A 15,223-nucleotide genomic window follows, 5' to 3' on the forward strand; every position below is an offset into this window, starting at 1 on the left:
CAGTCCTACCCATCCCAATTTGGGAATGTAAAAAGCAAAGAAATGGCTTTCATAGTTTTCCATTGTTTCATAGGTGAAATAATTCATGAGGAAAACAATAGTCAGATTGATTAGTAATGAAAATAAACTTTAGCTGCAGGCCAAAATAATAAGTCTGTCTGTGTTTGTTATGAAACTGTACGGTATGTGCAAAGTGTTTCACCTTCTTGCAGAGCTGCAGCCAGCAGCGCAGCAGCCTGAGGCGGCTCCTCTGAGTGCGGCTGGACGAGCAGTCGCGGTTCAACCAGAGAAGCCTCCGTCCTCCCACTCAGAACAGAGAGCTCTGCAAAGATCTGCAGCTTTTCCTCCAGGCTGGAGCAGATCTGCTGGTCCTGGCTCATCAGACTCTCTAATACACAAGTTCATATGGTTCAAGGTTTAAAAATCATGAAATATTAATTCATAGGTAATAAATATTGCAAAAAAAATATCTTTGAATTCCCAGTTACCTTGTATTTTATGGATCTTCTGAATACGAGCCTCAGCAACTCGCTTCTCCTCTTCAGATTCACTCGTGTATTCTTCTTCTTCCTCTGGACAGCTGGGCAGAGACAGATCATTAAACAAATGATTGTACAAATTATTCACAGGAAAAGCTGAACATTTTCTTTTCAATATCCTTGTTTTTCTTCAGTTTACAAACAAACATAAAACACAAACGTCTCTGCACCTCTCTACAGCCTCTCTAATGAGCCTCATCCAGGTATTTCGTTCATCTTTGGACGATGTGTGGACCTCGTACATTTCTGGCCCTGCGGCTGATGCGCTGATCAGAAACATGCCTCTCTCTTCATTTGCTACTTCTCGCACTATTAACTTCTGCAGTGCGATGACAGGAGGCTTCTGATCCTGAAGCACATTAAAAGTGGGGGAAAAAAATATGGTTATACATAAGGCGGTAATGGCCTAACACAAAACAAGTCATTCTATCAGAACAGGTAATAGGGTGTAACATTATAACCGAGACACAGCTGATTACTGTTACAGCTGGGTATTTGTCTCCTTCAGATCGAGCCGACATGATTAGTGCTGCGTACCACAGTTGCAAATGTATACTTCTGGTCTTTTTCTTGTAGGAAGATGAGTGTGTCTGTGAGAAGGAGTGCCAGGACATCTGTGGAAATGAGGACAGGCCAGAATACATTACCATGTCCCAAACATGATTATCTATTATCATGGAAATGCATGTAAAAAGGATGCAAAAAGGACACATTCATCAAACATCAGAGTGTACGTCGGTCTCACCTTTAAGTCGGCCGGTAGCGGTCTTCCACAGGAGCAGGCCCTGGTGTTTGAGGGTTTGTCCCAGACCCATCATGTCCTGCTTGCGGAAGGTATGGCCGTTCTTTAGCTTGGCTGTGCTGCGGTTCTCTATGCGGTTCCACACTTCATGTAACCTCTGATGCCGCTCATATTCGCTGACACTCAAGTCCACAGCTACAATCACCTCTCGAATCTGGACAAGTGCTTTTGAGAGGACTGCATGGTCTTCTGTTTCTTCTGAGTGAGTCAGGAAGGAAAAATAATGAGATTAAGATTGTTTTACTTGTATATTTTTAACAGAAACATGGCTTAGTATGCTGTTATTGACCAGCACTTGGTTTTGGTGACCATATGAGGACGTATCCAGCAGAGGGCAGTACATGACTGACCTTGAGTATATTGTAGGATCCTCTCCAGCAGCACTGGGTACTTTGTAATCCTTTGGGTTACCAGTAAGATGCACTCAGGGATCTCCCTCCGTCGCACCAATAAATTATTACCTTGTTGCTTGAAAAAGTAAGATCAAAAGTTATGCTACATCTCCTTGAGCAGAATAGTTAAGGTGCTTTTATTTTAGCATTGATTTAAACCAAGCTAAATTTCTTAAAATGTATGCTCTGAGAAGGTTAAGTACCTTAATGAAGTTTTGAAATCTCTTGTTATGCTGCTGGAGCTCTTTGAACAAGCTGACCGCTTCATTGTGATGACTGCAAAATTCTCCATACACCTGCTTCATTTTTTCTCCATTCTCCTCTGAAAACTGCAAAAAAACACACACACATCTAGTTATTCATACCTTCACTGGTTTCCATCTTTTAGCTAAAGGTATTAAGGTAGTCCCAAAAGTCCCAGCTCACCTGTTGAAGTAAGACGTCTCCTATTCGTTGGATGAGGTAGTTCCTGTGTCCCTGTGGCTGGGCCGAGTTGTGTCGCCGCTCCTTCAAGGCAGTGAAGAAGGCATGATGGAGGAGGAGCAGCTGGTCCAGACAGGGGAAGACCCGCTCCACCGCTTCTGTGTCAAGCTGCACTTCCTCCTTCATACCTCGGCGGAAAACCTCTGCCATGATGTGCAGAGTTTGTAGGTGGTGAACCTCAGTCTGCATCAGCTCTGCGTCAGGGGACCGACATAAAGACGCTCAATGTGTGTGTCATTAAAACATCCATTATATCACTCCAAAAAGCTTTGGCTCTCACTAAATCATAGAAGTTTTATGACAATTATGTGTGGTTACAGCAATTTCATAAATGAAATACTGACACTGGCAGAAAATGCCACATTCCAGTGGCCTTCTTTCTCAACTCCAACATCTGCTTACCATAGATAACATCCTGCCTCTTGACAGCTCGTTTGTCCTGCTTCTTGCAGAACTTGTGCTCCACTGTCAGACTCCATGACTCAGCCTCGAAATCCACAGCGTCAGCTGAGATGTCACTGTGGATATACCCGTCCACACAGTCTATAGAGAGACACAGAGTAACAAAATTACTTTTATCTTTGCAAAATTAGATTTTTTGGCCAGTTTGGGACAGCAGAAACACCACTCTGAACACATCAACAGTTGCCTATTTACACATCCAGCAGACACAGAGCCTCCAGCAGACTCATAAGGAGTCGAGTTTGAGTCCAATATTCACTCTGCTTGTAGCTCTGTTTTTAATCTTCACTAACACCCGGGGGAAATATCTGCCTCTTTAGCTGGTAAATGCTCCACTGTGTTCACCAGCTAGTCCCTAACTTTGTTTGCTGTTTTGTCCTCTGGAAGTTACATACAGTAGGTATCAGGAACTTTTTCACTTTTAACAGTTTTTATTGCCTGTAGCTGAAATCCAAAACACTGAGAGATGTGATGAAGCTTGGTAAAGGTGAAGGGAAACTTAGGGTAGGTTTATTATCTGTTGGTGCATCATTTTGAGTGTCTGCCTTTTACATCCCACTAAGTTATTTCATAAATTGTTACTATAAAAATATTGATTATAGCCACAGGTCTTGGCTTTCACCAATCACAATATATTGCATCATCCCTAGGGCTAATTTCTTGTTTTTTTATTTAAAAAATGTAAAGGGTCTATTTGAAAACTTGAAAAAGGTCAAATTCAGATTTTTAAAAAGTGAAAATAGTGTTTTTAAAATAACCATTGCAATGCATCCATTCTGTAGTTTAACCATTTCCTGCTTTTTAATCAAGGATGACTTGTTGGCTTTAAGGTCGGCATCTTCTTGCAGCAGGAAACACAACAGAGTTTGGGTACCTGGCGACATAACATCCAGGTAATAACAGATGTGGTTCTTTTTAGATAATTTTTAAAAAATCTGTATGAACAATTTATCTCATACCATCTCCCAAGGATGAGTCAGTGGAGGTGGAGGACACAGGAGTTTGTTGGAGTTCGTCTGATTGGCTGGACAGCTTCCAGTTATCCAGCTCTGTCTCTGAACTCTCACTGAGCCGACTGTAACAAAGGGTAGAGAGTTTTAATTTATACTAACTTTTTTAACACCACAGCATAATACATAGCCCATAAATCTGTGAGTTTTATTACCTGTCGCTGCTGGGGAAGCTTCCAGAGAACGTGCATGATAGAGGTGAGGCGTCCTTCTTGTCTTTAGGGGACACGACAGGAGGAGAGTTGGAGAGAGGGATCACAGACTGAGGAGGGCTGTCTCTCACTGTGAAATCTGCAAAAAAAAAGACAAAAAAAAGACACTTCATAAACATAATTGTCTTCACTGCAACCACAATACAATGTAACCAAATAAAAATTGACTACACAACATGATTAAGAGAGATTGAAAGGAAATATTGCTCTGTGACTGTTGTGACCCTTGTGTTGTAAACTCACTCTGTGGGAGGGATGCTGTCCTGTTCTTCACCATGGTAACAGTATACTTATCCTGTAGTTTCTAAGTAATACAAATGAGGCTGGTTAGAGCTTATAAACAGTTGACACAAGGACAGACTCTAGTAGAGACATCCAGCACAAACCATTTTTTTCTTCCAACACATCTGGGCCTTGTTTCCTGATATCAATCAATCTTAGGAGTTAAGAGTGTTTTTCTCAGAGTGTTTCTATAAAGGCACTATGAATATGGGCATCATTCAGTCACCATTGTTGTTTGCCCCATGGAAGCGTGGTAGTAAACAACGTGCACACCAAAAATAGAAAGAAAAGAGAGGAAATGGAACCTGAAATTGACCATAAACTGGCCGATGGTGTCATTTTTCTTTCTAATTTAAACACCAATGTCACTCATTTTACATTAAAGGCCACTTAACAAAAAATATCTGTATTCATGAAAAAGTATAGTCTTAGAAATGTACAAAAATAATGAAAACTTAAATAAAACATGAACGTTTTGGTTCCTCCTGCAAATTACGGAACTTCTTCAAATGTTTTCGGCCTCCGAGTGAGTTGTTTACAAGTTACTCATTAATCTAGGAAGAGCAGTTACAATCATTTTGGGAAATACCCCTTATGTTTAAGAGGGCCCTTAAGACAGATTTTATGATCATCTTAGCCCTAAGATGTTTTCAGGAAACAAGGTCCAGGACAATACTCACTTTCAAGCATGGTGGTACAGATTCTTTACAGCCTTTATGGACCATGGCAGTGCAACCTGGAAAAGAAAGACACATTTTAAAAGTTTATGTACATTCATTTTTTGCGGAAAATATAAATGTAGTGACTTATGCTGGTACTTACGGGGGCAATGTAGAAGGTCTTTTCCAGTTACTGCTTTGTCACAGACCACGCACACTGTGGCGCCCAAACAGGAGCCTGTTGCAAACTGGTGTCCATTTGTCTGTCTATCCTTGGCTTCTCTGTCCTTCCCTTTCCCCTTTGAAAACCATGTCAGAGACATAGGCGTAAACAAAGAGGCCATATACACGGAGACAAAATGTGACAGCTAAAAACTCTGAGCAAAGCAGGCCTCAATTCCCATATCCAGATCTCTGTCTTGTTTCTATTTGTAAAGTAAACTTCCCACGTGTTAAAGTGGATATATGAGCTGAGAAGGAATCCCGCCCTTTTCTAAACCATAAGAAAGTCCACAGACAAGGAAATGGAGCGTAGCATTAACAACAGATACAGGTCGGGGACGGCTTCCACTCTCTGTGCTGACTCAACAACAGGGGATTAATCATTAAAAGGAAAGAGGCTGGACACCATGTTTGGTCTGTTAGTGTGACCTTGAGTTATTCCCAGAAACATTTCCTGCTTGTGTTTTTCACAAAGCAGAAAGACAGAGTCACATTACCTGAATCCAGATCTGGGATACTAGACCACACTAAAGTCTTTGAATTAAATACCATAACTACTTTTATAGGAATAAATACTAAAATTTAATCAGTATGTCAACCTAGCCTATTCGTTTTTCTTAATATTCTAGATGAAATTTAGCTTTTAATGTATTGAGGAAGCAAGGAAGCACAGAGGTGAGAATTATTTATGGTTTGGATTTACCTTTGTCTTGTTGCGTGTACTGGCCATCCTGTTTTTGAGAAAACTGAAGGTACGAATCACTTTGTACTTCTCTGACTCCACCTTGGTTGGGATGTTGTACTTATCCAACTCCTCCTCTTCAATTCTGTCACAATAAATAAATGAATGCAATTTAAAAAAATCGGTGCAATTTTCCAACTTTCATGTGTTAGTCGTTAAAAAGACTTTAAAAAGTCACGAAATCCTCATTTTCTTCTTGCTGAGTCTACAAGATATCAAAAGAAAGTAAGGCAGGCTCATGTACGTGCAGGCTTATACTCTTATGTGCTTATAGTACACAAGGAAATAACTGGTTTATGACCTGGGTCATGGTTAATTGAAACTGAAACTGACAAGTGACACGACAAATAGCTAATCCAGTATTATGATTTTTCACAGATAGGTATTTCAGGCAAAATAAATATAAGCAAAGCAATTGAAATGGCATTCTCATCACAGACAATCTGTTGTTAGTGACTGAAAATGTGGCAAAACAATGAAAAACAGACAATAATCTCCAACCCTAATGCTGTGAAAGTAAATTAAAATTAGTAGAAATGTTAAGAGGTTGCAAACATGCAAAACACAAATGAAAGACTTCTGGTGCACACGCTGTTAAAAGACAATAACAACTTCTTTTTATTCCGCTGAGGAGAGTAGTGGTTTGTTATCATTAGGTGATAAATGTGTCATAAGTTGAAGGGTTTTTATGGTTAGTTTGTTTATATTGGACGGTTAGCAAAGCTTGAACAGGCGAACAGGGGTCGACCCCCACGTACTCTTTGAGGAACTCAGACAGAGTGAGGTGTTGGAGAGACTCTGCCAGTTCCATGCTGCCCTCATCGTCAGCAGACTGGGCACGCTTACGAAACCTAACCTCCCTGTAGAGAACACCACACACACACACACACATGGACACACTCACATTTTAATGCTGACGTGAAGCCGCAAAGGTCACGATAAAACAAGCACAAACAACCAACAAATTATTCTGGTTGTTTTTATCTCTGAGTCTGTGCGGTGTCTTCCACCAGGGGGAGCTACTGAGACGAGGCAGTTAAATGACAAAAGGCAGACGGGGGAAAAAGTTGCCCTTGTTCCTGATGGAGTGGCAGTAAAAATAGTGGAACAGGAAGGGTAAAGGATGTCCCTTTTTTTAAAACCAGTAACTTTCCCCTTAGAGCAAAACAGAGGTCATATAAAGCTTCAACACATTATAACACATTACTCTATATCAGAATCTGCGGTCAAGTCGTGAACCATTATTTGCATGTGCGTTAGAAACATAGTACAATCATTATATGTTATGATATCTTTATATCTGTGATGCAGCTGGTCCTATCTGAGAATAAACTGCACTGGGACACGATGACACTGTAAGCCACAGATGGAAAACAGGGCAAATGTATTGTACCAAAAAAAAAAAAAAAAGGGGGGGGGGGGGGGGGGGGTTGGAAGTAGTTCAGGGACAGGGTCACATGGATATCAGCACGTCATTAACTACTGTTGTCAACTAAAAAAAAAAAAAAAAAGAAAGACAGACAGAAAGAAAGAAAGGATCAAAACACCAGGAGCAAACATTAAACCAGCTCTGCAACACAAGGACAAAAGAGACAGGCAGCAAACTTCACAGACTGCGCCGCTGTCACCAAGCAACCTGGTGGTCATGGTTACTGAGATATCTTGCTCTTGGCGATGAGGATTACATATTTGATGAAACATACTGTCATTTAAATTAAGAGCAAAAGCCTCAATGAGTGAGGCCAACCTGAAAGGCTGAGTCATTTGATGTTAGCACAGAGCAACACTGAAAAGCTTCAGGAACACAATGCAAGTGCAAAAAGAAAGAGATAAATAAATAAAATGTAAAGTATAAATACCTTTTCTCATGTGCCTGTTCTGATATACTGGAGGCTCTTTGTTCTGTGGACATAAAGAGTTGGGAGAAGTTGTTGAAGTAATTGTTGAATCAAAAAAACCTAATGACACGTTTGACAGCAAAAGCACCCGCTGTACCAAATCTGGTGATTAATCCCTGTGGACTGAATGATATAAGAAAGAAGGAAATCATAGCAATTTAAGATGTTTCATTCTCAAATTCAGACTGTTTTAGAGTTACATGATTTTATAAAAAAAAGCCTTGCAGGTTTCTTTACATGCCAGAGAAAGAGTTTGCCGTCTGAACTGAATCATATGAAAGCATCTGAACATAACAACGATTGAAATGCAAAGTGACAGAGATGATCCTCAGGTACGTCACCGGTACAGAGAGACACATATGAAAGCTGAAAGCACAGACAGACACAAAGTGCCGACCCCTCAGAGAATCCTCATATCTCTCACCGGGCTGCAAAGCAATCAGTCTTTTCATTTCATCATTGCAAATTTGATTTCTTCTTGCGCTCCCGCTGTTATTCTGATTACAGTCGAGCTGTGTCATGATTAGACCAAGCATATACAGACACAGATCTGCTCAGACACACATGCAAACACACGCCAAGGTTGTTACAGTTTCATGATTTTAATTTAGTTTTTGCTTTGATTATACTTTTAGTCCCACTTTCTAATTCCAAGTCATTGTTTTTAGTATTAACATGCATATTGTGACTTCTACTCCAGTTTGTGATGGTTTTATACTTCTGTGCTATCTCTACCAAACACTTTCATATATTGTAATTTAAGATAATTAAAAGGAAAAAGGGAGTTGGTTTCATTTCAGGTTTAGCAGGGTTCATTATTTGTGTTTTTAAATCCTGTTGGATAAGCGCCCATAAATTTGGAGAACAGGTGGCAGTCATAATAGAATAGTACTGCCCCTTCCACACACAGGATCAAAACAAAACTTTAGGATCATGTTTCTGTTGTGGTCATTATATTTTGGAACAGGCAAAACAATTCAACATGTACCAGTCTGCAAAAACAGACCTTTCAGCCTCAGAAACAAGCTGTAAACAACTGTGACATTATCACCTTTTAAATTGATGTAAGTCCAAGACTCAGGTTTACTTTCTGTCATACCTCACAGGTGTTTTATTCTGTTATTCCCATTTTTTAGGATTTTATCAATCAATATGTTTCTAATGACTTCACATCATTGTTTTCTCCTTCTGTTTTAATTAGTGCTTTTTACAACCCCAAAATAAAAGCACCTAATTCTGCCTTTGCAGTTTTAATAGATGGAACTATTTATTGAGTTCATGCTTGCCATGGATGCTAGTTTAAAAGTATCACACACTATCACGTGGTGTAGGGACACACTGTTATTTTGAAGGAGAGATGCAGCAGACAGAGATTTCCTGATATGCTCTTTCATTTTACACAATATGCAAATTAACTGCCTAAAACAATAATGATCTGTTTTTTAGATTACGTTAATTACATAACAATTATGTTTTGAGAAGAAATAAGTTTAGAAATAAATGTTGCTATGCCAGTAATTTCTTACAGTAGTTGATTCTTGGGGTCTCCAGTGACCCCAGTCAGTAGTCCTTGTATGTTGGTATGATGAGGGTTAAGTCCTCCATCAACTTCTGAAGGGCGTATCTGGCTTTTTTAGCTGCAAAATGCTCCACTAGATTCACCAACTAGTTGCCAACTTGTCTGTCAGTGTGTAGCCATTTGATGCCGGGCAAGTCGCAAACATTTGGTTTATCAGAGCTTTTTCGCTGAAACAGCTGCCTGCTGCGGCTGAAAACAATGCTGATGAGAGCACTGAACCAAATCAGTAATATCAAAACAATGAGCTGAATGAGCTGTGGGGAACTGTAGAGTCAGTTGATCATTTTTTGTGGGTTTGCTATTACCAGCAAGCCTTCACATTATACATTGTAATTTGATTTTTTGTTAATAAAAATATTGATTATAGCCCCTTTAAAGTCATTTTTTGTCTCTGAATGCAGTCAGATATTCGTTGAATTAGTTTACAATAATAACCTCGACCACACACACACACATACACATACACACATAAGCACTGACACTGACAGCAGCATGCCGGCTATGCAGGGCGTTAGCGCAGTGTGACGGCTGCATGTGTCCAGTACTTACTACCAGGGTGGAGCAGAGACAGAGATTTAGACAGAGATAGGGCCTGAAGGAGAGATCGGCTGTGGCTGACGCTGTGGAGCACGGCATCTACAGGGCACAGTGGACAGAGGGCTGCTCACACATCAACTATGGAGCGTGTTAACTATCACCATGTACAGTCAACTCTGGACTGAGAGCCCTTAAAACAATATTTAATGGGTTATTGTAAATATTTTTTAAAAAGCAAAGTAGAATCCTAAGAAATGTTGGAAATTTTGGGAACTATACAGTGCATATTTGCTTTCTTGCTGAGACTTTGATGTGATGATAGACATAACTCTTGTTTCAACATCATCTCATCTAACTCTTGGAAATCTCTTGAGAAAGCATATACTCACCAAAATCAAGTCAATCTATTGCTAATCATACATTTACTCGGAGTTGACTGTACTGTATATTAGTAGTGAGGTTATTTGCGTTTGAAAAGCTAGTTTAAAAGTAACAGAACATAAAAACAAATATTGTGAGACTGCCCCATTAGAGACACACCAAACAAGTGAAGTTAGTTCATGGAGGCCTTGTTAGTTATGAGTTACACCAAGCTTCTAAGTAGGTGAGAGTGTGAGGTGGTTTAACAGTCCCATAGTTACTGACCGGGGTTGGGATCTAACGTGTGGTTGTCCCGGGCAATACGAGAAGGACGTAAACTGATTTTCGAGGAGGAGTAGGAATAAGAGCGCAGGCGTATCCCCTGGTCACCCAGTTCCTAGACAAAGAAAGACATAATTGGAAGCAAGAAGATAAGACTTCAAACAACACTTTTTTTGTGATATAAATGGAAAGTGGAAATATTTGACGAAAGGCTGTTTACTTTTGTGGCGGGTTCACATGCTGAGGAGGCAGACTGGCTGCGAGTGCAAGTAAGGTCAGGGGAGGGAGTATTGGTTTCAGTTTTTTCTTCATTTTTCTCAACATCTGAGGAGAGTGGGGAAAGCGGTGACTTTGGCTCAATGCTGTCCTCTTCACTGTCCACTTCCAGAGCCACAAGACTGGGACTGAAATAACAAGAGCGGTTACACACAGACCCACCCTGGAACCCAGAACGCTTACCCTCTGAATTTCTATGATATTTAATACCTGAGGTCGCAGGTGTCCATGGGCGGACTGTCTCTCTGATTGGTCGACTCAGGGGAGGTGAGACGGCTCAGCCTGGCGAGTGCCTGGTCAGCACGCGAGAGTTGAAGAGGGAGAGAACAGGGTACAGAGGGAGAGTAGAAGTCTTCTGAATAGGGTGGAGGCGTATCAGTGGCTAGAAGGAGGTCCTCTGAGTCCACTGTGTCCCATAATCCGCTGTCAGTCGCTGTGCTGTCACTCGTCACTCCGCTGATGTTGCACTTTGTGTCGGCATCATCGGCCTGAGGCAAAAACACAGGAAAGAAGAGAAAAGGTGCAACAGAAAGATCATGTGAATAAAATAGTAGCATTGCAAAAACAAAAGATTAAATAACCTTTTGAAGAGAGAGACTATACGCAACCTGTGTCGGCTGTGACTGATTGCTGCTGTTGATCATGGAAAGCGGAGGGTCTGTAGCATGCTGGGAGAACTGGCTTTGAACTCCATTGGACTGCATGGGATGCCCATTTACTGCAATAAACATACAGCACAATCTTGGAATAGTTTCTAATAATTCAAACGGACTACTTCACATTGTCTCCCCTCCCTTTTCCCAGTTCAGATAAACTACTTTACAGTAATTCACTCTACAAGATGCAGACGACTACTAGATATTGCTTTTTATTCTGTTGAATGATTTACTGACACAGAACGCAGTGAGAGGCCACTTTTGATTGCCATAGCATATGTCTGGTTGAATGCAGAGAGCAGCTCTTAGAGAAGCGTGAGATGACCAGATATCTAAACCAGACAACAAATTTCACAGTCTGACACCAAGCAACCAAAAAACCTCAAGCAGGTATGCCAAAAAGGAGGAATATACGATTACCAAACATGCCATTATATTGGACTGCTCAGACTGTTCTGATAAGCCCTCTGTTCTACTTCATTCTTGTTATTTGGGATCGTTTCACAATAATTCATTGATCTTTCATGGCTTAAATGTCAAGGCTTAGACGGAGGAAAGGAAAATGTGATGAGACACTGCATACCTACTCCCTCTTTGACCTTTAAAGGCTTGTTTTCATAGAAACCTCCACATATCATCTGTACAAACAGGCTATTTTCTGGTGGAAAAAAGTAGATTATTGACTTGCACGATGTCATTCTCTCTTTCGCGTACTTCGTCTGCTGCCGAATGTTGTTTATGGACACTAATTCTTTGTAATAGTCATAAATAAAGACCATCGTTTTAACACATGGGTTAGGTTCTTGTACCTGAGGACTCATCTTCCCAGACTTTCCTTTTTTTTCCATTGTGGTTTCTGGTTGCCGTCTTAATCTCCAAAGTACAAGATCACCCCAAGGTGGAACTCATTTGAACTCCTTTATTTACATTTGGGTATTTTAAAGGAATCATTAAAATGTCTTATGAAGAGTTAGAGGAGATGTTTGATAGATTGGTACCACTCTCATTTATAATGTACCCTAAACATGAGGCCTCAGCCAGCAGCTAGTTAGTTTAGCTTAGCATAAACATTGGAAATAGCTAGCATAGCTCTGAGAAAAATTACCCTTGCTGGGCATGCTTCCATGACATCTGACAAAGATACCTGAGGGCCAGTTTGTTAGGTTTAGGCACGGGGAGTGAGATGGTTAGGGTTAGGATAGAAAGGTCATAGTCAGAACCAGTCAGAGGCGGAGTAGGGTCAGGTCTTCATGGATACTGGTTAAAGCATGCCCAACAAGGGTATTTAGTCTTCCCCCTGGCTCTACTCAAAGATAACAAAATCTACTTGGTACCAGCATCCCTAAAAACTCACTAATCAACACCTTACATCTCGTTTGTTTAATCTGTACCAAAACAAAGTGTAAAAATGAAAAATTTTGGTTTACGTTCCAATCTTTTTCCTGGCTGCGTGCAGTGACTTCATGGAGAAAGCCAGGAAAGCTGTCTCCCAATTTCCAGTCTTTGTACCAAATTAAACTAACTGGAACAGCCGAATAAGAAAAAAAAAGGCTAAGCTAAGCTAACTGGCTGCTGGTTGTAGCTTCATATTGAGTTTTACAAAATGTTAAAAGCCATAAATCCATGACAGAGTATCATAAAGTTGGTCATATCTTGTTCTCTGACTTCCAAATTGTTCTGGCGCCACAGAACGAGTCAAAAAAGAAAACAAAAAGATGGCTCATACTTTTGTTTTTTCACGCCTGAATTATTATAACGCAATTTATTTATTCTGAATTGCCAAAAAAAAATTCAGCAGCCAGATTTGAACAATAACCAGGAGAGGTGATCACATTACTCCAGTTTTATCATCATTACAATGGCTCTCGATGGTTCAGCACCCTCATCCATTTCTAGCTGTTTATCTGAGTTTGTTCATAACGTTCCCCTTAGGTCGTGTGGTTCAGGCTTGCTAAATGTTGCAAAAAATTAACTATAAAAAGCTTAGTGAAGCAGCCCTCTGTTGTAATGCACCCAAGGTTGAGGAAATACTCCCACAACTAATTAGACAAGCTGTTGAAGGCTTTTAAGAAATGGCTCAAGACCTATTTTTATAATCTTGCTTTTAATTACTTTTTTAAATCACTGTTTTTATTTGAAACTTCTTTATATACCCGTTTTATGCTTTTTTAACTGTTTTTGTATTGTTTAATTGCTCTTTTTTATTGCTGTATAAGAATTGCCTCATGTATTATTTTTAATACCTTTGTCTTTGATTTGATTTTCTACTATAAAGCACGTTAAGCTGCATTTCATGTATGAAAGGAGCTGTATTATTATATGTTTTGTTTAACAAACTGCAAAGTAATGTAACTATACTTGTCAAATTACAATAATGAAGTGTAAAACATGCAATATTTATCAATGAAATGTGATAAAATAGAAGTATGAAGAAAGATAGTGCAAGTAAGAAATTTATGTGTGCACAATAAATGTACAGTTGTAGTGTACATATCCACCGTACAGAAGATGGTGGTGATGGTGGCAGTGCTAGGGGGTTTATAACAATGTGGAAAATTACCTCTTGATGAGATGCCATTTTCATAGCCCTGTGTGCACTTTCCACACAGGCTTTGATGTCTGGACCAGCCATGCCTGCACTAATGTAAGGGAAATCCTGGGCACCACAGAGGCATTTCCTCTCTGCTGCTCTCACACAGTGAAGACATTAGCATGGAACTCAAACATACAAGGCAGGAGTTCTCGTATTCATTCATTGTATTTCACTTGTCTTCTCTATACATCTCCATCTGCCTTGTATTTGTTCAGATGTGCATGCATCTTTACACAAAAGCTCCACTCGAGATGGAGAGATTGCAGCAACACCAGTCTCAACTGGTAGACTAATTGACCAAAGCTAGCTCCAACAATAACTGACACTGCTGAGTTATGTCAGCGAATACAGAGAAAAACTTCATGATCATTTCGACAGATCTGGAAAAATAACTCTGGATGACAACTTTGTACCACAGAGGCCTCAAGGCACTGTCAACACAACCAAAGCATTCAGCTTGACAGTGAGTTTTATTACTAGCAACACACAAACAACTCTGCAATCCACTTGAGCTGAAAACACGGGGATCAATGCCCCTGTGTTGTCACTCATCAGCACTTCACGAAGACACATTATCATAACACACTCACACACACTTCAGCTTATGGTCACACAGGTTTATGGGCTCTACTCAGCAACTCTGGAGCCTAGTCTCTCTGGAGTTTACAGCACACTTCATTCTTCCCACAAACAACACACAAGAAAATAGCATTCACAGTAACCGTGTCAACACCTAAAAAAAATTTCAACATCCTCCTCCAAGTTTTACGAGTTAGGCCAGTGTTTGCGCTCGCTGAGCTTATATAATCTTGTGCGCACATGTGCATTTGAAGAGAATTCAAGGATAATGTATGTGTCTCACCTAAAATGTCACCTTTTGTAAGCCTGCAGCATTTGAGCTTGTTAACATTCCGACTCTCACTTTAAGTACAGAGCTCCACTGTCCGACCCCGGGGAGTCGGGGGAGGGAGGGTGGCAGGGCGACAGGCCAGAGGGGGGCATCTCCCAGCTCAGACAGAATTTGAGTGGGACAAGTCTGACCCCATTTCTGTCTTTGTCCCAGTGATATGAGAGGATTCCAGTATTTTCAGACTGAGTCACTGCAAAGGCCAAGTGGATAAAAACCCCAACCTGCACCACCTAAAGCCCCACAGTAATAATACTACTGCTAAATCAAAGAAAACTGCCTGAACCTAAAAGAAAAAGTGCATCCCTGCCTGTGTCTGTAAAGCATTAA

General features: G+C 40.4%; 1 protein-coding gene across 1 annotated transcript in view; it reads right to left on the reverse strand.

Moving 5' to 3' along the window:
* Positions 1 to 15,223, reverse strand: part of arhgef28a (Rho guanine nucleotide exchange factor (GEF) 28a) — a 39,361-nt gene that overhangs the window by 10,345 nt on the left and 13,793 nt on the right. The window contains exons 9-30 of the mRNA XM_053339501.1: positions 11,346 to 11,455; positions 10,948 to 11,225; positions 10,682 to 10,865; positions 10,465 to 10,576; positions 9,832 to 9,918; positions 7,665 to 7,707; positions 6,564 to 6,665; positions 5,767 to 5,890; positions 5,005 to 5,140; positions 4,863 to 4,918; positions 4,144 to 4,204; positions 3,844 to 3,979; positions 3,638 to 3,753; positions 2,619 to 2,759; positions 2,160 to 2,410; positions 1,937 to 2,062; positions 1,692 to 1,809; positions 1,285 to 1,539; positions 1,077 to 1,153; positions 710 to 888; positions 489 to 580; positions 203 to 388 (exon numbers count right to left, since the gene is read on the reverse strand). Of these exons, the coding sequence (XP_053195476.1) occupies positions 203 to 388; positions 489 to 580; positions 710 to 888; positions 1,077 to 1,153; positions 1,285 to 1,539; positions 1,692 to 1,809; positions 1,937 to 2,062; positions 2,160 to 2,410; positions 2,619 to 2,759; positions 3,638 to 3,753; positions 3,844 to 3,979; positions 4,144 to 4,204; positions 4,863 to 4,918; positions 5,005 to 5,140; positions 5,767 to 5,890; positions 6,564 to 6,665; positions 7,665 to 7,707; positions 9,832 to 9,918; positions 10,465 to 10,576; positions 10,682 to 10,865; positions 10,948 to 11,225; positions 11,346 to 11,455 (2,970 nt within the window). The remainder of the gene's footprint in view (positions 1 to 202; positions 389 to 488; positions 581 to 709; positions 889 to 1,076; positions 1,154 to 1,284; positions 1,540 to 1,691; positions 1,810 to 1,936; positions 2,063 to 2,159; positions 2,411 to 2,618; positions 2,760 to 3,637; positions 3,754 to 3,843; positions 3,980 to 4,143; positions 4,205 to 4,862; positions 4,919 to 5,004; positions 5,141 to 5,766; positions 5,891 to 6,563; positions 6,666 to 7,664; positions 7,708 to 9,831; positions 9,919 to 10,464; positions 10,577 to 10,681; positions 10,866 to 10,947; positions 11,226 to 11,345; positions 11,456 to 15,223) is intronic.

This window comes from Scomber japonicus, chromosome 19, assembly GCF_027409825.1.
Source record: "Scomber japonicus isolate fScoJap1 chromosome 19, fScoJap1.pri, whole genome shotgun sequence".
Lineage (NCBI taxonomy): Eukaryota > Metazoa > Chordata > Actinopteri > Scombriformes > Scombridae > Scomber > Scomber japonicus.